Source organism: Miniopterus schreibersii (assembly GCF_964146895.1).
Source record: "Miniopterus schreibersii genome assembly, chromosome: 14".
NCBI lineage: Eukaryota > Metazoa > Chordata > Mammalia > Chiroptera > Miniopteridae > Miniopterus > Miniopterus schreibersii.
In genome coordinates this window covers 34,478,143-34,500,180 of record NC_138114.1, presented here as the reverse complement: position 1 = coordinate 34,500,180, position 22,038 = coordinate 34,478,143, and the positions used below count along the sequence as shown (strand labels likewise).

Genomic DNA, 22,038 nt, shown 5'->3' with positions numbered 1-22,038 from the left:
AAAATGATAACTTTTTTCACTATTTCCTTTTTAGAATAATAGTAATGTCTATATATAGAAAAAATTTCACCTGACACTGAAAGGCATAAAATGGAAATTAAGTTCTTCCTCACCCCGTCCTCTGACTACTATACCCTCTCTCAAAAATAGTCACCTTAATTTACAAAAAAAAAAAAGATAGTCACCTTAAGTCATTTCTTATTATACTTCCAAAAGTAGAATTTTGTTAATATACTTACGTATATGTATGTATGTTAAAAAATGAAACACGATTATATCGTATGGCATTGTTTTATAGCCTGCAATTTTCACTTAATAGAGCTTTGAGATATTTTTATGTTAGCATATGCAGATCTCTTCCTCATTAATGGCTGCATAAAATTCTAATGTAGAGTCATTTCATAACATTCACACATTTATAAATGTTTAGGTCATCTTCAGTTTTTGTTGTTATAAACAGTGTGCAGTGAACATCTTATAACTTTATAAATTTTTGCAAGTATAGCTCTTTATAAAAAAATATAGGTAGGCAATAACATAAGAGAACTTTAAGTGGCCACATAATTTTATCAATGATTAAAAGTGTTTGAGTGAGTTTGGAATATTATAATAAAGAATTATTTAATGTTAGACCTTAGAAGAGACTTGTGATCATCCCACCCAACTTTCTTGTTTTACAGAACCTGGAGTGGTTAACCAGTTTGTTCAAGTAGTCAGTAGACATGGTTGCTTGGTAAAGCCGGGGTTAGAATTCAAGTCCCCTGATTCCCCCACTCAGAATTCTTTTCACCATTTTAAACTATTTCTGCACAAAATTGATCACTTGCAAACTCTAACATTTGACTTTTAACAATGAGTGTAGGCTGTGTCTATTTTTATTTTATTTTTTAAATACATTTTTATTGATTTTAGAGAGAGGAAGGGAGAAGAGAAGAGAGAGAGAAACATCAATGATGAGAGAGAACCATTGATTGGCTGCCTCCTGCACGCCCCCTCCTGGGGATCCATCCCGCAGCCCAGGCATGTGCCCTGCCTGGGAATTGAATGGTGACTTCCAGGTTCTTGGGTGGATGCTCAACCACTGAGCCATGCTGGCCGAGCTGTGTTTATTTTTAAAGTGAATATCACAATCTGTTAGCTGATGGTTTAGTATGGGAATCATAGATAAAACAGTTTCCAAATGCAACTAATTATTGTTTCTAAATTTATTGCAGGAGAACATTTGTGTTAACAGTTTCTTAAAACTATAAAAAGGCAGACGTGAGGTATAATCATTATCAATATTGCTGAACAGCTTTAGAAGTTATATAGGCACTGATAGGACTTAACTAAGTGCTTCAATTTTATCCAAAGCAGTTTTTTAAAAATTCTGGGTTTTTCTTTTAACCGTCCTGAGGTTTATCAGGAAATCCTAAGGTTTTTTCCTTAGCTTTATTGAGATATAACTGATATACAACATTGTGTAAGTTTAAAGTGTACCACATGATTTTATATATGTGTATGTGATCCTAAGGTCTTAAACACTACTTGTCATATATCATGATTAGATTAAGTTCTGTTTTCCTTATCTGTTTTCTTATAGAATCTTTAGATGACTTGACTGATCTGGTGGTAAGGTTATTTTCTGAAGTAGAGAACAAAAATGTCCCACTGCCAGAATTCCCTGAACACCCTTTCCAAGAAGAACATCTTAAAGTAAGTGCATGTATTTCTGGTTTTGTTTTATTTTTTAAACTTATGGACTTATATATGTCTCGATTACCAAAAAATAGATAGAAAATTTTGGTTTTATTATTTATATAGTTTTTAATATTTGTCTAGATAATCAAATCAAATTAATTTCACATTTTTAGGGACATGTATCACCAAAAAGATACCCATATAATCTGATCTTTGCATGATAAAAGTAGTTTTGGTAGCTATAACCTTGGCAGACTGTAAAAGCTATAATCCAGTGCCAGAAGGCAAACACCTGGAAGTGTTTAGCTGCATGGTCCACGGGACAAAACCTGGACTTTATACCAACTGTAATGACATCCCACTAAAAAAGAGGCTGGGTCATTATTTCTCTGTGGTCAGTGTGATTTTTCTTTGGCAATTGAGTCTCTCTTGAATTGGAATTCTATGAAAATCAGTATTCTTCATAGTTTATAGATATTTTATTCAGTGGGAGTTGTATGTAGCTAATCTTTTGTGATTTGTTTTCTTTCCCCCAGCAAATGTACAAAATAGTACCTATTAAGGATATTAGGAATCTTTATGTGACATTTCCCATACCTGACCTTCAGAAATACTACAAATCAAATCCTGGTCATTATCTTGGTCATCTCATTGGGCATGAAGGTCCTGGAAGTCTGTTATCAGAACTGAAATCAAAAGGTAAGTGTCAGCTTCTGAGCATGTTACGCCACCGTATCTTTCTACTCTGGCTCTCATTTTCTCATAAATATTTTCCCATGAAAGAACATTTTTGAATGAGAGACTGTTTTGGGTTTATGGGAGAGAGCGAAGGTTGTTGTTAAGTGTGCTTAGGTTTTTTTTGTTTGTTTTTTTCTTTTTCATAATTTGATTTACCCTTCAGCATTGAGCAGTAAAGGTTAGGTATTTCATAAGATGTTGTGGTGCATGTTTTAAATTAAAAAAGAGGTTAAAAAGTATAAACTCACATTGGATATTTTTTAATATTTCTGTAAAGCATCAGTACCTGTTATTTGTCTACTCTTATCCTTCAAACCGGAGGGTATACTAGGATCTAGTCCATAAACGATTTCCAAGGCCCTCTCAACTCAGGCTTCACTTTTATATACATTACATAGTAGTCTACTCTTGATTTGGGAACTGACTTGAGGAGTCCTGAAGAAAGCTTCCAACCCCCCAGAAATCCCTTGAATCTTCTGCAGTATCTGAAACTGCTCTTCTGAACTTTTTTCTGATTTTTCCCCCCTGGTCTTTTCTGCAAGACGTCCATTTTAATTGTTTGGTAACATATAATATGACTTCTTTAAAAAATCCCTTGTCCTAAAAGAGGCTACACATGTAATCATGTTATTTCTGTTGAATGTTACAGGCTGGGTAAATACTCTTGTTGGTGGGCAGAAGGAAGGAGCCCGAGGTTTTATGTTTTTTATCATTAATGTGGATTTGACTGAAGAAGGATTATGTAAGTATTGACTTTTTTGTCTTTGAATGAAAACTGACTTTGTATGATTTATTTTTTTAAATTTCTTTATGCTGTGGATCTGTTTTATGTTGTGAAGTTATAAACACTTTTAATTCATACACTTCATCCATTGTACTTTTTATGTGTATTGTGCCCTTCATTTCATGGATAATTTTCCCACCTTAACATCTGATCATTATGTTGCACTTGTAAAATGTGTACTTGGGCTTTTCTATTGCTCATTTACTACCCCAGAGTCCATTCTCTCACATATCCCAGAGCCTGGAGGGCCTTGTGTGTGGGACCCTAAAACCCGTCTCAGGGAGGTGAGAACTCCATTTCGTAGAGGGACCATCTTCTGCTTACCTGACTTTACCTTAGGAGCGAGCTCACTGCTTTAAAGGATTTGAGGACTGAATGATTTTTAAGTGTGCCCCTTTTTTCCAGTACATGTTGAAGATATAATTTTGCACATGTTTCAATACATTCAGAAGTTACGTGCAGAAGGACCTCAAGAATGGGTTTTCCAAGAGTGCAAGGTACTTTTGTTTCACCAAAATTCTTCTTAAGGAAAATTTTCAGAAAACATATATGTGAATTAATTTAAATTTAAGGCCCAGTGAACCTTTCTAAGTATTTTTTTCCTAATCTAAATAAAACTTTGCAATGCATAGTAGCTTTAGTTAAGGCTTAATTGTACTAATCGGACTGGCTGCCTGGGGCACAATTAAGGGTTAAGGCATCATACAGCCTTTTTCATGAGGGAAAAGGGAAGAAATTGGTTTGATTTCTATCCCTCAGAGGAATGCCAGGAGTTTCTTGAGCCTGTATCAGGGCTTATTTGACTCTTATCTGAAGCTGCATGAGCTCCGTCATTTTCAGATTTGGTAATAAAAATCTGTAGCATACTTCAAAGAAATAGTGAATTGTCTTATAAATGATTGTGGTCTTAAGAGTGATTTTATTGTATATTTGGAAAAGCCTGGCTCTCTTTTTTTTTCCTTTTTCTTTTACATGAAACAAAAAGTATTTGTCTTCCAAAATTTTAAAGGCTTCTTTTTAAAGGGCTTAACAAATATGTACTTTATATTTAAGGCCTATCAAAATTCTGAAATGCTGGTGGGAGGAGGGAGATAAGGGGGATATCTGGCATACTTTCAACAATAAAAATAAATTTTTAAAAATTCAGAAATGGATTTTTGGATTAGAGACATCTTTTTTACCTAGGTAAAAGCTTCAAGGTATAATCTCTGTGAAATTTACAATAGTTCTAATCCTAGTGTAGTTTTCTGAATGAGTCAACAGAATTATCGTCTGTGCAACTAACTGTTGGATCTCACAAGGTTCTTTCACACAGTTTTCCTAATTATTTGTTATTTTCATTCATGTTTTACACATATCTAAATCAAGCATAGTCAATTTTTCAGAAAGGGTAATGAAGTATGGAGTAGAAAATTTATAGTGCAAACCAAATACACACACAAAAAAGGTATTTTAAATAATAGTGACTTGTGTCTAATTGGTTAACTTTCCATTTTAGGACTTGAATGCTGTTGCTTTTAGGTTTAAAGATAAAGAGAGGCCACGGGGTTATACCTCTAAGATTGCAGGAATATTGCACGTAAGTTTGCTATTATTTTACTGTACATATTGGTGTGTAGAATATTTCAGTGATACTGCATATATTACTTTCAATACTACACGAATTATAAAAGTTGAAATTGCAGTGTAAAAGTTTAGACTTTGTAACAACCTGGCAAACTTTGATGTCCAGACATGCTTAAAATCTTACTTTTCATTGTCTTAAAAATTGTCATCTGTAATATTTTTCATTACATAGGCGTTTTGCTTTTTGGCTTTAAATACTTTTCAATTCTACAGTGTGTCAGTTGCTAATTATATGAAAGCTATAGGTCACTTATTCACTTTCTCCATTTCCATTGCTGCCCCCCCCCCCCCGGGTCTGAGTTACCATTATTTCTTGCCTGGATTACCATTATAGTCTTTTACCTGGGTTCTCTGGGTTCCTCTTTGTCCCCACTATAGTTTCTTTTCCAGCTTCAGTGATCTTTTGAAAACCGACATTAGATTGTTTTGCTTCTCTGTGTCAAGTCCTTCAGTGGTTTCTCATCAGAGTTGGAATAAAGTCTGCAATTTTACCTTTGCCTTCAAGGTGATCTGGCCCCAGCCTGTATCTCTCTGACCATAGTCTGTACTCCCTCCCCAACCTACCTCTCCCGTTCCTGTTCCCTGCCAGTGATAGTGTCTGCCTAATCTTCATACATTAAGTTTATTCCTCCGCCTTATAGTTGGTGTTTTCCCTACTTGCAACACTCTCTGACCTTTGTATATATTCTTCTTATCCTTTGGGCCTCCACTCAGATGTCTCCTCCTCAGAGAGACCTCTGGCATCCCAGTCATGCCCCTACCTCCTTTAAATTTTCTTCATAGCACCTTTAAATATAATGCCAGTATTTTTTTTATTATTGTCTGCCTCCTTCCCAATTACTATATAAACTCCTTTGAGAACAGGGCCATCATCTATCTTACCTACCATTGTATGCACAGCAGCACCTAGAACAGTTCCTGGTATAGAGCAGGTGTTCACTAAACACTTGTCAAAAAAAATGGATCAATCAGCCTGTCTCAGTATATTGGAAGTTGCTCTTACTGAAAAGCACATTCTACCTTATTTTTCTTCACTAGCCAAAAATACAAGCGATTTTCCCCCCACAACAACTTTATAAGTGTTTGATTTCATTCATAGAAATTTGAGAGGAAATTTTCTTCATAAAAATGTGTTTACTTTATACTAAGAATCCTATAGATGTCAGCATTTAACCATCAAATTTTCTTCATTAACAAGTACTCAGGTTTTAGGCAGAAATATTACATTTTTTTCTGGAAAAAAATGTGATTTTGCTCTCTATAATATAAATGTATTTGGTCATTAACTACAAAATCATGCCATGATATGATATCAAACTGCTTAAAGTGTGGTAGGAAAGAGAAAAGATTGAGAAATTTTTCTAGTGGAGTAAAATTTAATGGAAGGAAAGAGAGGGGTATAAAATAATGGATTTCATGCATTTAGATATCTGACTGCTTTTTAATAAGTTAGCCTTGTACTTTATTTATTTACGTATTTATTTTATTTATTTGTTTTAAAGTATTATCCCCTAGAAGAAGTGCTCACAGCTGAATATTTACTGGAAGAATTTAGACCTGATTTAATAGAGATGGTTCTCGATAAACTCAGACCAGAAAATGTCCGGTGAGTCATTCTACAGGTTTTACTGTTACATACTATATTTTCAATAATGATCAGAATCTGAAAATTTGAAATTGTGAATAAAATGCTTTAGAACTTTTTATCAAGCATGATTACAAAGTAGAGAGAATATAATATACCAATACCAAACTTCAACAGCCAGTACATGGCCTCTCTTTTTATCTTAACCCACTCCTCTTTACTTATCCCCCCTCCACTCTAAACCATGAAGATTCTGTCATGAATAAAATATAATAATAGATCATCCTAACCTGGCTTTATCCTAACTCAAATGCCCAAGGTGTCAGCTCACCTGTCTGGTTTTATAAGCAAGTGAGGACACCCTCTTCTTTTTTTCTTTTTCCTATTTTCTTTACATGGAGATAAGGATTGCAGTCTCAGAATTCTTCTCACCAACCAGTTGTCAACCAGGAGATCAAAAGTTGGAGGAGCTCCTACAGTAACAGAGATATTACTTACTCTTACAGGAGAGTCAACCCTAAAGAGATTATGAGCTACCACAGGGTGTTTCTGCCTTAAAATTGAATTTTATCTATATCTTTCTAAAGTCAAATAATAGAAGGAATATACTTGATGGGCACATATTTTGTATTTTTATTTTTTCTCTGTCAAGGACATATTTCCAAAATTCTCCTGGAAACTTGGCGATTGGGTAAATTTGCTTTTGATACAATCATTTTATGAATAAAATCAATCGTGTGTCCTAATATTTTTTTGTAGAAAAAAATATTTCTAACAGAACTATCAAAGTTTTTCCTAGTTACCTTTATTTGAACTTTTCCAGACATACACTAACAACAAACAATGGCAAAATTAAATTAAAATGAATATTATTTGTGTGTATACAAATCTATACATGTGACAAAGTGACATAGAATATATACACACACTGTACCAATACCAATTTCCTAGTTTTGATACTGTACTATGATTATGAAGATGTAACCATTGAGGGATACTGGGTGAAGAGTACACAGGACCTCCCTGTACTATTTTTGTAACATCCTATAAATTTATAATTATTTCAAAATAAAAATATTTTTTAAATTAAAAAAATTGATAATTAGCAACAAAACTTTAAAATACTGAGGAATGAATTTAACAAATTAGGCAAGACCTGTGATACAGAAAAAGTTCAAAACAGTGCCAAGAGGAATTAAAATCCTTATATAGAGATTAGGAGGCTCGATATTAAGATGTCAGTTCTCTCCAATCTGATTCACAGACTCAATGTAATGACAATCAAAATCCTAGGAGGCTTTTTTCCCCTCTTATAAATTGGTAAAGTGATTCCAGAATTCATGTGGATGTACAAAGGACCTAGATTAGCCAGAATACTCTTGCATAATAAAACAAAAGTTGAAAGATTTAAACTGCTGAATTTGAAGTCTTACTATAATGCTACAGTAATTAAGACATTGTAGTATTGGCATAAGGATAGACAAATCATTAGAATAGAGCAGAAAGTCCAGGAATAGGCCCGCACACATATGGTCAATTGATTTCTTTTTATTTTGGTAAAAAACACACAAGATGAAATGTACCGTCTTAACCATTTTTAAGTGTATGATTCAGTAATGTTAAATACATTTATATTGTTACAAAACAGATCTCCAGAACTTTTTCATCCTGCAAAACTAAAACTGCACCCATTAAACAACTCCTTTTCCCCTCCCACCATCCCCGTTATCACCATTCTACTTTCTGTTTCTATGGATGTGACCTCTTAGATAACTAATATAAATGGAATAATACAACATGTCTTAATTTCACTTAACATACATTTTCTTCCTTTTTAATGCCGCATAATATTCCATTGTATGTATATACCACATTTTCTTTAATCATTCGTCATTGGCCAATTCTTGACAACGTAATTAAATTGGGAAAGGAAAGTTTTTTCAACAAATGTTGCTCTCCCGTTACCCATCGTCCATATGGGAAAAGATGAAACTTGACCTCTACCTTGTACCATTCACAGAAACTAATTTGAAATAGGTTATAGACCTAAGTCTAAAAGCTAAAACTATAACACTTCTAGAAGACAAAGGAAAATATCTTTAAAATCTTGAAATAGGCAAAGATTTTTTTAGAACATAAGCAGTAACCGTTAAAGAAAAAACATTGATAAATTCGACTTCATAGAGATAAAAACTTCTGCTCATAGGGTGATTTATGAATTTGCAGACATGATTAAAATATATTGAAGAAAAATACTCAGAACACATACTAAATCATTTAAGGCAAGTAAAGCAGTTTAAATACAGGGTGTCCCCCCAAAAATGTATACACACTTTGAATAATTATTAATTCCAATGGTAAGAAAGAAACATCAATTGAGCTATCAGCTGTTAATGTGTATATATGTTTTTTTGGGGACACCCTGTATTTGTATTTTCCACAGTGTAGCTATAGAGTCTTAAAAAAAGTCACCCTAAATCCTGCTGAATTTTATTACATACCTTCTAAAAGCAAAATCTATCAGCACAAGGAGAAAGAGCTTTAAACTTAATAGAACTTACCAGACAGTTGTTAAGGTTCCTTTTAGTGACTAGTTATGTGTGGTTTTGTCACCTACTGGTCATGAGATTTTGGTTAGATCAGTTTTTATATAATATTATGAACACTGGCTTTCATTTAATTTCCTTGAAATTTGCCCATCTGCAAAATGGCAATAGTACTTTATCTTTCTATCTGATGCAGAATGATTTAGCTTGTACAAATACAAGTAACAGTTAAGATTATATGATAAGAATGTGCTGTTTTTGCAGGGAAAAAAAAATGATTTAAATTATGTTCATTTAATTCTTGCTGTTCTGCAGCCAGTAATATGACCTAGCAGTGCTTTGTAGGAGCGAATTTGCAGGAGCGTGCATTTTACTTTGTTTAAATTGCCTGTTTCTAAATTTGATATCATATGCAATTAGAGGTGAGAACCTTCCTTTCTCTCTACCCTCACCTTTGAAGAAAAAGTGCTTTTTCTACATAGGATTGGTCTCTGTTGTAATTGTAACTGCAGCAGGTCAGTGATAGAGCACAGGGCAGCCTGGATAATAGTGCCAGCTGTCAGGCCAGACTGGGATTGCTGGAGGGTAAGATTTCTTTCTTTAAATAAGAACTGAGGCAAGTTTAACATTGTAACCAACTAGGAAAATAAACAGCATTGAATTCTTTGTGGACAGAATTAAAGGCAAGAATAGCATACTCACACAGCAACATTTCAGAAAAATCTCATCAAGACTGGTTTTTAGCATAGAGTTCCAGCAAATAGTCTGAGATGCTCCAATGTCCAGGCCACTTTTTCTCAGCTGTCGGCGGTTAATATACTGCAGCTGTGTGCGATGTGCTTTGATTGTTGTGACTTCTGTCTTCTCCTAACTCAAGTGCTCTTGTGCTTCCACACCCCGGCTCATAGATTGCCATAGGGGCCTGAGGTGGTGCACACCATCTCTATAGTTCTTCCCCTCCCCTGCCCTTTATAGTTTATTTTTTAATACATACATCTCCATTGTATATTTCAGTTTTGAATTCCTCAGTGGTACATGACTAACTCTTGGTCTGCAAAGGTATCTCTTGTAATATGCACATACTTGATATTTGCCTAGTTTGAGGAACTGTGTTTAAGTAATTCATATTTACTTCCTTATGATAACATTTTAAATGTTACCCACACACCTTACTTTGGTATATAACTATCTAAATCCCTTAGGATTATACCCTTCTTCCCTTACTGTTTAACCTGAGCGTTACTGGGCAGCCTCCAGTGTCTGCTCTATTCTGTGTCATAGAGTCGTCCCCCCAGAGCATTTAGCAGCTTTCCCGGAGCTTTTTCATTTTCTCTCTCAGAACTGAGTTTAAAGTTTTCTTGTTTGAGAGGGCAAGTCCACTGCCAAATGAATGCTTCGGTCTTCACAAGTTATAATCGGTCCCTTGCCCATTATTCTGATACATGGGCTGTCATCTGGGGAAACCAAAGGGTCTGTGTAATAAACTTTTCCAAAGTCAAGTGTCTCATGGAAAAGACAGAGGGAGAGAATATCACCTCCCTATCGGGGCATTCCATTTCTTAACACGTTTTCAGAGGTCTTGCGAATCAGTGCATTCATTCTTTGAGAAATCAGCAGGAGTGGAAGCAGTTTCTAGGGCTAAGCGTTAGCAGGCTCTGTCACATATTGAATGAATGCCCTTAAGAAGTATCGTGTACCCTTTGAGTGGCATGTGAGTTCTGTACACACTCTACACATATCCCTCCGAAGGGATTCTCAAACTGCCAGCACACATCACTTCTTCTGGGCATGATAGCAGAACTCTTTCATTTGTTAAACCCTGTGAGTCCTCTCTGAGTTTCTGTGGAACATATTCTTACTTAGCATGTTTTCTAGAACTGGTAGTGTCGGTGGCAGCAAGGTCAGATCAGGAACACCTTGACCAGGAAGATTAGTCAGTCATACTAACACATAGGTAAATTAGATTGCTCATGATATCTACCCTTAAGCAGGTGAGAAGGCCAAGTCCAGTTAACTGGGTAGAGTATTTTGCCTAGAAAAAGAAAGAAATGGTGGTTCAGACAGACACTGAAGTTGGGGAGTTCCAACGAGGGGCAGGTGTTTGGAACAGAGATGAGGATTCTGAAAATGGAGGGGTATTCAGTAGAGGGGAGTTTTGACTGCAACTCCTGGGCTTTCAGCCCTGCAGCCGACATTCAGAGGCTAGAACTAAACCTCTGGGTGGATGGGTGAGAGCCAGCAGGAAGAGACATTGACCTAGTTCCTTGAATTGGGACATAAGAGAAGTGGAACCTATAACAGACCGACTTCATGACAAGCCACCCAGGCTATTGGACTAGAATTCCTGTGTTCACAAGATTCTGAATGGGATTGATCCCAGCATGGGCTTGAGTCTGCTGGCAGGAGCATAATGATTTCAACTTTGATAATTAGAAGGCAGCAGGGGCAGAAATGTCCCTGATAATCCTCCACAGGGACAGGAGCTCCACTGGTACAGACCTTCTTTGCTCCTCTACTTGTAATCTTTTGTTCATTTACCTCTTGACATCATTTTACCTCTAACTTCCCTCTCTGAACTTTATTTCCTTCTGACTTCTAGGCTGTTTCTACTATCCCGTTAAAGGAAACTTTTAATAAGCCAGAAGATAGAGAGGTGCTTATTGGTCTTGGCCCCATCTCCCCTAGCAGCAGGAAGGCTCGTGTACATGCAGTGGACATATTGGATGATGGTCTCTGGCTGTGGGAAAAACAAGAGTACAAATTTAGCAAGTAATAATAAAAGTGTGTTTTTGGCTTTTTGGATCTCTGAATGAGCCAGTAGGCTTATTTAGCCATTTTTGTTAACCCCAGGCCTGAGCTGTTCCTGGGATGAAGTAATTTGTTTTGCTTTTTTTAAGGACTATTTTTCAGCTGGCCTTGTTTCATTTTTTCCCCAGCTACTTCTCTTTTAAAATTTTAGTCAATAGCATACCCACAAGAACCTTTCCTGCAAATACTTTTTCCCACTAAAAATGATGGGCTATAACTAAGGGATACAGAGACTGTGATCAGAAACAACATAATTTATAGGGGTTTTTTTCTCTCTTTTTCCCCCATCTATCTTTAGGGTTGCAATAGTTTCCAAATCTTTTGAAGGAAAAACTGATCGCACAGAAGAATGGTATGGAACCCACTACAAACAAGAAGCTATACCAGATGAGGTCATTAAGGTATGGTTAACTCATCTGTGAATAAGTCTGATGTGTGAGGGACATGCAAGAACAAGAGCCCCCTCGGTCACCCAGCTCACAGCCCAGGGTGTGGAGACTGAGAGGAGTAAGCAGGGAGATGGAGAACTGCCCCTTAGGTTTTGACAAAGAAATGGCACCTTCTTGTGTGTGTGTCAGACCAGCAGGGCTGTCAGGCAGACTTCCAGCCTCATGCCGTCAAAGGTCATTGAAGTCCAAAGTACACAGAGAAGCAAAGATACCAAGATAGGCAGGAAGAGATGGGAGTAGGGAGCTTGAAAGACAGATGCAAGGGCTCCAGAGGGCTCACAATCTTTCTGGGAACAGAGGCGGGAGCGGTCTCTGGGATTCATCCTGCCTTCACTGGAGGAGGTGCTGTATTTCCTGCCTCATATTGCACACTGCTCTTTTTGTCAACATAGGGGAATCGGGATTGGTTTTAAAACAGGTATGTTGAGGTGGTATGTTACCCCCTTCATCAGTAGTCAAGATTCTGCTCTGAGTCCTATCTGCTCATCTAGTACTTTTTCTTTTTCGGTTCTCATTGGCTGTGTAGCTTTGAGATTGTGCCCTTTATTCATGGGAAGACACCAGAAAGCCTTGCTCAGGTCAGATTGTAGTTAAACTCAAGTAATGGTCACTTCTTAAGTGTGCCTGTGCGATAATGATACAGAAAAGAGAAAAAAACAGTTTAAGAAAGAAAATCATTACTGGTACTTCATTACTGGTGCTTCTGACATATTCACAGCACAGAAGGAGATCACTGGAGCCCCATCTTGCTAAACTGTGAGGATAGCTAATCACCCATGAATTAGTGCTGGGTGTGAACTAATCCTAAAACAAGAGAGAATCCCTATTCACCAAATTCTGACCATGACAATCTGCCCTGAATGGGAATTTTTTTTAAAACAATTTTATCTGGGAGCTCAGTGGTGAGATTGCTTGCTAAGTGTTTACCAGGTCCTATCAGTCAGCCACTCTGGAGCCTTAAGTTGCTACTTATAAATAATACAGCCAACATCCCTACTATCCCAGTGCCAAAAGACACAAACGCAAGGACAAAAATAGAATTGCAAAAGCCACGAGGCTGTGCCACATCATCTGGAGACCAAATTATTGAACCCAGAATTATTGGCAGTCGCTTTTTCTTTCTTTTTTTAAATAATGAAAAATCTTACAGAGTTCAGCAGTCAATGGCCTGTGATCTGTCCCACTTAGCTTTTGGCACTAGCCCATGGAACAGATCCAGCCTGCAGGTTGTGTCAGCCCTGCCCTACAATCCAGACTTAAGTCTCAACTTTGTCCGTAACCTTGTGCTTGAATTACTGCCTCACTGGCAAGGTCACATGGTCATCTGGGAGAGGCGTGGGCCTGGTATAGAAGTACTGAAGTGAGACAAGCCCGTTGAGACTAGCTTTCAGACCACACGCGCAAGTAACTTAGTGTAGCTGAAATTTTAACTCTTACATAAATGACCTGTTACCTAGCAGTTGTGGGAAATATCCCTGTACAGATTGTTCTTCGTTCTTTAAAGAGCTGAAACAAACATGATCTTCATACAGACCAATTAGCCTCTCAGTGTTCCTCAATATAAGATTATTCCTTAACCTTATTTGGTCATTTTGGAGATGTGTAAAGAGGAAAGATAAGTATAAAACCTTGATTAGTACCAGGGACTCCAACTCAAGTTCCATAAAAGCCATCAATAGATCTTGAGAGTTGCCTCTTTATGATGGAGAAGATTGCTGTGTGACATTTACCCCATTAATATCTGCCTGGATATGAAGCAGAGCGACTGTTTTAAACTCTTGTGTTTTTCATTATTCATCCAGAAATGGCAAAATGCTGACCTGAATGGGAAATTTAAACTTCCAACGAAGAATGAATTTATTCCTACGAATTTTGAGATTTTGTCATTAGAAAAAGAAGCAACACCATACCCTTCTCTTATTAAGGTAACATGTTAGACTCGTGATTTTTTTCAGTTCAGGGGACGGACCTGTTACATGGAAGGGACTAGAGAGATGATTCTTGGGTTTGGTACTATGTTGACTTTGGGGGCTCACATCCAAAGAGGTGACAGAAAAGTTGCAGAGAGAACAATACAAGAAACATTAAAAGACCACAGATGTTAAAGCAAACAAACAAAACTACTAAACAACATAGAATCTAAAGACTTGTTTTCTATGCAAGAAAATAAAGGTAAGTCTGGACTGTAACCGTAAGTCCATTGAGAGATAGGGGCTTCTTTTTCATATTCACTGAAGACCCAGGAAGGAAGTAGACTTATGCTGCATCATGAAAGTTAGAGACAAGAAAGAATCTCTACAGCGTGGAAGAGAGCGTATGCGCCGGAGCTGCTGGATTTCCTACCTTTGAAAACAGCCCTTTTTGACAGAGTGGTATATGAAGGTCATGGAGCCAGGTGGGAGGGTGACTGAGCCATGGGTTTCCCTTTTCTTTGCCAGAATGTTCTTTTCATGTTACTTACTGATTCACACCTTGGATAAAAATTGTATAGCAAAAGGATTAAATTATTACAGCACATTCTCTTTTCTAAACTGGAAAACTAACTTTTTCTAAATGCACCGCCATAGACATATATCTTTCTTTCTGTCTTCTTTAAGTGACCTGACATTTGTTTAACCCGGCGAGATAAGAATTAGTGTTTAGGAATATGAAATTTAATTTATCTGAAGCAATTCTATTATTATTAAGACAACCATTTTTCTTTAAAAATGACATTTTATCCCTAGCCAGTTTAGCCCTCAGTGGTTAGAGCGTCAGCCTGCGGACTGAAGGGTTCTGGGTTCGATTCCAGCCAAGGGCACATACCTCAGTTGCAGGCTTGATCTTGGGCCCATGTCCGGGCGCATGGGGGAGGCAACCAATCGATGTGTCTCTTACACATTGATGTTTGTCTGACTCTCTCTTTCCCTTCTACTCTCTCTGAAAAGCAATGGAAAAAAATATCCTCGAGTGAGGATTAAAAAAAAAAAAAAAGACATTTTAATGAGTTATAGGTCAGGTATTGGAAGACAAAACTTGTTTACCTCTCAAGTTTTAATTGTTTTTTAAATAGGCCTTTTCAGAGCAAACTAAGGAGAACATTAAACCATTTATATCTCATCAGAGTTTCGATTGAACATGGAAGGCTATTTTTAATATAGAATGAGTGAAGTGGAGAGTCAAGATAGTGGCTTATTTGTTCATCCCTGGCTGTGTGATTAATTGCTGGGTAACAAGTTACTCCAAAATTTAGCAGCTCAAAACCACAAGTACTTATGTCATGCAGTATCTGGGGTCAGGAATCTGGAAGTGGCTTAGTTGGGTGGTTCTGGCTCCGGGTCTCTCATGAGGTTATAGTCAAACTGTTGGCTGGGGCTTCAGCCATCTGAAGACTCACCAGGAATTCAAGGACTCAACCAGAGCTGAAGTTCAGTGTGTTCTGGCAGATCTCAGTTCTCTACCACATGGGCGCGTACATAAAAGTGCTTGATAAGGCAGCTGGCTTCCCCCAAAATGAGTGATCAAGATGGAAGCCACAATGTCTTATATAATCTAATCTCAAAGGTGTCACACCATCACTTCTGTCATACTCTCATGGACAGACAGACCAACTCTGGTTCAGTATGGCAGAGAGGACAACACCAGGGCGTAGATTCCAGTAGGCATGATCTGTGTGGCCCACCTTGGAGGCCAGCTGCCACACACTCCTCAGGACTCCACACCTGCCTCCCAGGGTCTAGAAAGACAGGGACAGGACAGTTGCTGGTTTCTCCAATCTGACTCTTCCTCCGCTGTGCCCTCGTCTCGTTAACCCGGGGGAGAGAAAGGGTGATTTCTCTCTGCTACTGGAATCACTGGTCCTCTCTCTCCACTTCCCACCTGCTGACTCTGAATATACTTCAAGGCCAGGAGACAGCAGCCTCTGTAGAACAGAACGCTCAACTGTTACTGCCTTTGTCTTCCTTTCTTTTTTTTCTTTTTTAAAAAATATATCTTTATTGATTTCAGAGAGACGAAAGGAGAGGGAGAGAGAGAGATAGAAACATCAATGATGAGAGAGTCATTGATTAAGCCCACAACCGGGGCATGCGCCCTGACCGGGAATCGAACCCTGATCGCCTGGATCCTAGGTTGATGCTCAACTGCTGAGCCACGCCCAGCTGGGCTGTCTTCCTTTCTTGAAGGGTGATTTGACTGAACAGTTTTGCTAAGTGTGCCCATATTTCCATAACCAATTTTTTTCTCCATCACAGGATACAGCTATGAGCAAACTCTGGTTCAAACAAGACGATAAGTTTTTCTTGCCAAAGGCTTGTCTCAACTTTGAATTTTTCAGGTATGTTAATATGAATCTAGCTACAAGCTTCTTATAAAAACCGACAATTACTTTCTAAAAGTTTTCTTTGGTTCTTTGAGGACAACCCATGTCTAAAAGTAAAAGGAAGTAAGGTTATTTAGCCTAGACAAGAGAAGGCTGCTGCTGTTACGGCACATTGTAAGAACCAAGTTGTTGTTGATTCTTTCTTTCCATTGATGAGTACACCCTTTAATGAATGATCTGTGTCAGTTATTAGCAGGACCTTCCTAACCTTTAGGATTTCAGAATCTGGGGAGGCTTATAGATTCACCCGAAAGTGTCATTAAAGAAAGATTAAGTATTTGGGGCAGTTTAGTTTTCCCGGAACTTGCCCTGAAGAAGAGAGAGTAGTTACTAAGTGATCTGGAGTCTCTTCCACGCCATTAATTGTCTGGAGCCCTCAGATATTGCTTTCTCTGTTCCTGGCTTGGTTAGAAGCATACCTCAGAGATATTGCAGGTTTGGTTCCAGACCACCGCAGTAAAACAAGTATAATAAAATGAGTTGTAGTCTTTTTGTTGGTGGAGGGTCTTGCCTTCAATTTGTGAAAAAAACTCAACATCTATGAAGTACAATAAAGTGAGGTCTGCCTGTGCTTTCTCATTTGGCTTCAGAATACCTTTTGAGAGATTGTTTGATATTTTTGTGTATTCTAAACTGTGCAGCATAGTTCTTAGAATTAAAAATGTCTGCTTCCTACCAGTCCTCCCTGTGTCCTGGCCTCCCTAGAGTTACACACTATTAAGTAGAAATTTTCTATGTGTATATTCTTTCCATCTTTTCACTAAAAGGGTTGTATTATGTATACTTACAGTTTTTAAAACTCTGTGATCCACATTTAAGCATATAGCATCAGATCATAAAATAATGTTTTTCAGATTGACAAGTGAATCAGAATTTAGGCATTTCAGCTGAGTCGTGTTCTCTTTTAAAAGTTAGTTTAGGACCCTCTCCAATTCCCCAGCACGGCGGCTGTGGGTGCAGTGTTTAGACACTTCCTGGGAATCGCATTCTCAGCTCGCACCATAGGGCTTTGAGCTCCCAGACTTGGCTTTTTCTGGCTTTTCACTTCCGCCTAAGAAAGGTGCAGAGGTGCCTGTGGGGCTGAGCCCTTTCATGGACTCCCTTTTGTTTTGATGATTTTGCTTTTGTGAATTGTGCCCTAAGTTTCTGAGCTGCTGTTTGCCTAAAAATTGTCATGAATAACACTAAAAAATTAAGTAACATGACATTTACTTAGATTTTCCAGGTGGACTATGTTTATATAGCTGTAGAGTTTTTTCTTTGATTTTAATTCTCTAAGTGGCTAAGCGTTTTACCTGTTTTTGCTTCATTGTCAGTTTTTGGTAAAATTGTTGGCTTTGCTATCCGAGCATTAGCTATATTTCCTGTGCTATAGAGAGAGTGAAACTTTCAATTTGCTGCCAAATAAGCCAAGTGGGCACCTGCCTCAGGGCCTTTGCATTAGCTGTTTCCTCAGCCTGGAACATTCTCCACCGTACCCAGATATCCCCAGGGCTTGCTTCTTTGCTTCCTTCAGGTCTGGGCTCTGATGTCACCTTATAACCGTCTTAGCAATCTTCCTGTCCCACCACCATCACCCATCACTCTCCCATTCCCCCTCCCTGTTTAATTTTCCTCCATAGCACTATCACCGACCTGATATGTATCATATTTAAATTTATTATTTGTCTCCTCCATCTGGACTATAAACTCTGTCAGGGACTTTGCCTGATTTGTTCCTTTTTTGTTGTTATTTGAGAGAGAAAGGGAGGGAGAGAGAGGGAGAGAGAAACATCAATGTGAGAAACATCGATTGGTTGCCTCCCGTATACTCTCCAACCGGGGCTCGAACCTGCGGCCTGGATATGTGCCCTGACCGGGAACTGAATCTGCAACCTTTTGTGTACAGCAGACTGAGCCACCCAGCCAGGGTCTGATTTGTTTCTTCTTTATTCCCAGAAGATAGAGAAGAGCCTAGCATTGTAGGAAGCATCTAATAAATACAGGGTGTCCCCCCAAAATATATACACACTTTGAATGATTACAAAGTCAGTGTTTATTAACATACAGTTCATTTTCAAAATTTAAAAGAATCTACAGAAATGAATAATTTTTTTTGTCAGTGCCTATTTTCAAACTGGTGACCATTCTGGTCCAGGCACTGCTGATAATGTGAAGCAATGGAATCACAAACAGCAAGAATCATTTCATTCGGTATTTGTGTGCCCTCAATTCATCAACTGTTGCCAGGTTTTGTACTGTAAACTTTATCTTTTATGTATCCCCATAAAAAAAAATCTAGTGGCACGTTAGGATAAATTTTCTTTGTTCAAAGCTTAGTCTGGCTTTATCCATTATTTCAAATCAGTTAAACCTGAAAAAGAGTGAAAATTAAGTGAGTTATCAGCTATTAAAGTGTGTATACATTTTTTGGGACACCCTACATTTGTCGAATGAAGGAATCTTTTACTTCTCACGAAGGTAAGCAGTACCTTATAGTCACATGTGTAGGTCATTTGACTTAAATTTGAATCCTAACTGTGCTGCTACCACCCAGATGACATGAGGAAGATTATGTTTCTTAATTGGGAAATGAAGTTTTAAAATAGGTAATCTTTGTCGTCCTATTTAATAGCTCTTACACTCTAAAATTGTTTTTTTTTGTTGCTCTTTCTCACTTAAATATTTTTCTATTTTAATATTTTTTACTAGTTCTGGCTGTAGTTATGGTGGAAATCGTTATTTTACTCTAGCTTTATTGGTTTGTGGGAAACTCAGAGATGAGTGAACATTTTCACAGGTCTCAATTTTTCTCTCTTTTTTAAAGAATATGTTTTTATTGATTATTTTTTAGAGAGAAAGGAAAGGAGAGAGAGAGAAACATCAATGAGAGAGAAACAACAGTCGGCTGCCTCCTGCATGCCCCCTAATGGGGATCAAGCCTGCAACCCTGACATGTCCCCTGACCAGGAATGCAACCGGGGACCTCTTGGTGCATGGGACGAAACTCAACCAACTGAGCCACACCAGCAGGGCACAATTTTTCTCTTTTAAGTTCATATAATTGTAGCACACAAACCTCTCAATCTCATGGTCCTGTCCACCAAGGTATGGCTTGCTTAGAAGGAGAAAGGGGGCATGCCATGCTGAATCAGATCTTTCCACCATAGCTCCTGTCAGCCTGAACGTAGGTATGCGTTTTGGCTAGTTCCACTCCTAGCTTGTCACTTCTGTCACACCGTCTGGGATAAGCAGTCCCTCTTCCTCTTCACCTCCACCAGTACACGTGGCATGTTTCAGACTTCTTTTTTTTTAGACATCTTGTGTTTTTCCTCATGAGAAGAAGAGACAGACTCAAGAATTCAAACCATATCTTCAGGAAATTATATAAATCGGTGTTCATTTTTTTGTTCCATCTCGAAAGGCCACATGTCACATTGGGAAGTAATAAATCAGCTATTTTACTGTCAACATTTTCTTCCAGCCCATTTGCTTATGTGGACCCCTTGCACTGTAACATGGCCTATTTGTACCTTGAGCTCCTCAAAGACTCACTCAACGAGTATGCATATGCAGCAGAGCTAGCAGGCTTGAGCTATGACCTCCAAAATACCATCTATGGGATGTATGTAAGTACCCACGTCTTAGAGCCTTCCACTCATCAACATTTTTTACATTGATTTGTTGGAAGCATTTTTGATTGAGGGTATGAGTTTAATTTCTTTTTTTTTTTAAATCTTTATGGCTAATCATATTTTGTCATCATTTAATTTTTAAGTTAGCTCTTATTTTAAGTATTCAGCAATATACCATTCATATTATGCCACTTTTCCTTGATTTCTTTTTTTTTTTTTTAACATCTTTCATCAGATTGTCATATTTTTCTCCTCAAACAAAATTGGACCCTGATTTAGGTTTAGATCTTACCCATTCTGTATCTGAAGTCTTGGTCTTTGACAGCAGAGACTGTCATCTTGCTGCCCTTGTAAAACATAAGGTTGGCCTATCCTATTTCCCGAGCCATTCAGATCACGAGGCTGCATATCCATACTCTTCCGTCATGTTTCTCCATTACCATGCCACTGCTTGAGGTATCAAAGCATTTCTTTTGTTTTTCTTTTTGTTAGTCGCTACATTTATGCTGATCCTCTCCATTGCAACATGACATACCTGTTTATCAGGTTATTGAAGGATGATTTAAAAGAGTATACATATGCAGCACGCCTCTCAGGTTTGAGCTATGGCATTGCATCAGGAATGAATGCAATACTTGTAAGTAAAATGAAAACCAAAGAAAAGGCACCACAGCGTTTAAGCATTATGTTGAGCTTGGGAAAACTATTAACTTCTGCATTTTTAAATAAGAAGATTGATGGTTTTTTCCTTGCACCTTTTTTAATGATTTAAAGAACTCAAATTAGTATTAGCTACACTAATGAATGAGTTAGTTTAGTGCACCTTGTGAACATGTATGTGTGCTACGTTTGCATGTTCCTCTGCTTGAAATGCTTAACACGTCAACCCTGAAAGCATGTTGTTCTGTTCATGTATTTAAAGTATATTAACATCTGTAAGTGAAAGATGTCCATTGTTATTGCTGTGGTGCTTGAATTTTATATATAAGCTTCCTTTGTTTCTGCTGACAATAGTAAAAGTCCCTGTGTTCATATACTTATGACATTTTTATTTAATTTTTTTTTGTAGCATGCATCATTAACTACTTTTAATTGTGTTTTAAAATAAGCATTATTATATGCACTCTGAGAAATAACTAGATCTTTTCTCTTGACACTGTTTGTGATGTTTCCAAACTTATATCTCATTTCCAAATTAACATCCCTTATGGCACACATTCATCTTCACTTTTCTTGAGAATAAATGTTTTAGTAACAACTAAAATGAGAGCATGTGCTGTGTACTTCTCCTTATATAAATTCTTATACAAAAGGTTTGAGGGTTTTAAAATTTTATGTATTTTGCAGTGACTTTATTTTCTTCACACAAGTATATTTTCTGGTAGCTTTCATTTAAATGTGTAAGAATGTATACAACCTAATCATTCTCAGAGTCCAGGGAAATTTGAAACTCAGAGATCAAAATAAACTCTAAATAGAAAAGTAATAATCCAGTTTATTTTTCACTGTTGAGTTTTAGTGCCATATTACCAATAATATAATTTGTTATTTGTAACAAAATGGGCTTTCAGCTAATTGTCAGTCTAGTTCCCACAGTATGGGACGTGCTTTCCATGGCCTAAAACTTTCACATTTGCTGAGGTTCTTGCCTGTCATTTTTCATAAGGTAGAGGCTTGCATAGGTATTCTGGTTGCATTGTATCCTCTACTGCAGTGGGTGCCACTATGTGCAAATATAATAGGAAATATGATAATAGGCATCTCCCACTCTTCAAAGTGTTATGCTTTCAGAGACTATTAAATTGTCCTAAGGCAAAATCCAGTGTATCCTCACTATACATCTGTTTT

The 22,038-nt window shown here is 37.5% G+C and overlaps 1 protein-coding gene across 3 annotated transcripts in view; it reads left to right on the top strand.

Moving 5' to 3' along the window:
- The window catches only part of IDE (insulin degrading enzyme), a 78,423-nt gene that overhangs the window by 39,982 nt on the left and 16,403 nt on the right, over nucleotides 1-22,038 (top strand). For 2 of the 3 annotated variants that reach the window (XM_081157804.1, XM_081157806.1), the window contains 10 exons: nucleotides 1,583-1,695; nucleotides 2,217-2,379; nucleotides 3,068-3,160; nucleotides 3,608-3,699; nucleotides 4,701-4,781; nucleotides 6,331-6,434; nucleotides 12,066-12,168; nucleotides 14,019-14,141; nucleotides 16,449-16,531; nucleotides 20,040-20,184. In XM_081157804.1, coding sequence (XP_081013930.1) covers nucleotides 1,583-1,695; nucleotides 2,217-2,379; nucleotides 3,068-3,160; nucleotides 3,608-3,699; nucleotides 4,701-4,781; nucleotides 6,331-6,434; nucleotides 12,066-12,168; nucleotides 14,019-14,141; nucleotides 16,449-16,531; nucleotides 20,040-20,184 — 1,100 coding nt within the window. Of the gene's footprint in view, nucleotides 1-1,582; nucleotides 1,696-2,216; nucleotides 2,380-3,067; nucleotides 3,161-3,607; nucleotides 3,700-4,700; nucleotides 4,782-6,330; nucleotides 6,435-12,065; nucleotides 12,169-14,018; nucleotides 14,142-16,448; nucleotides 16,532-20,039; nucleotides 20,185-20,682; nucleotides 20,828-22,038 lie in introns of all 3 variants that reach the window. The other variant, XM_081157805.1, reaches the window with a different exon arrangement.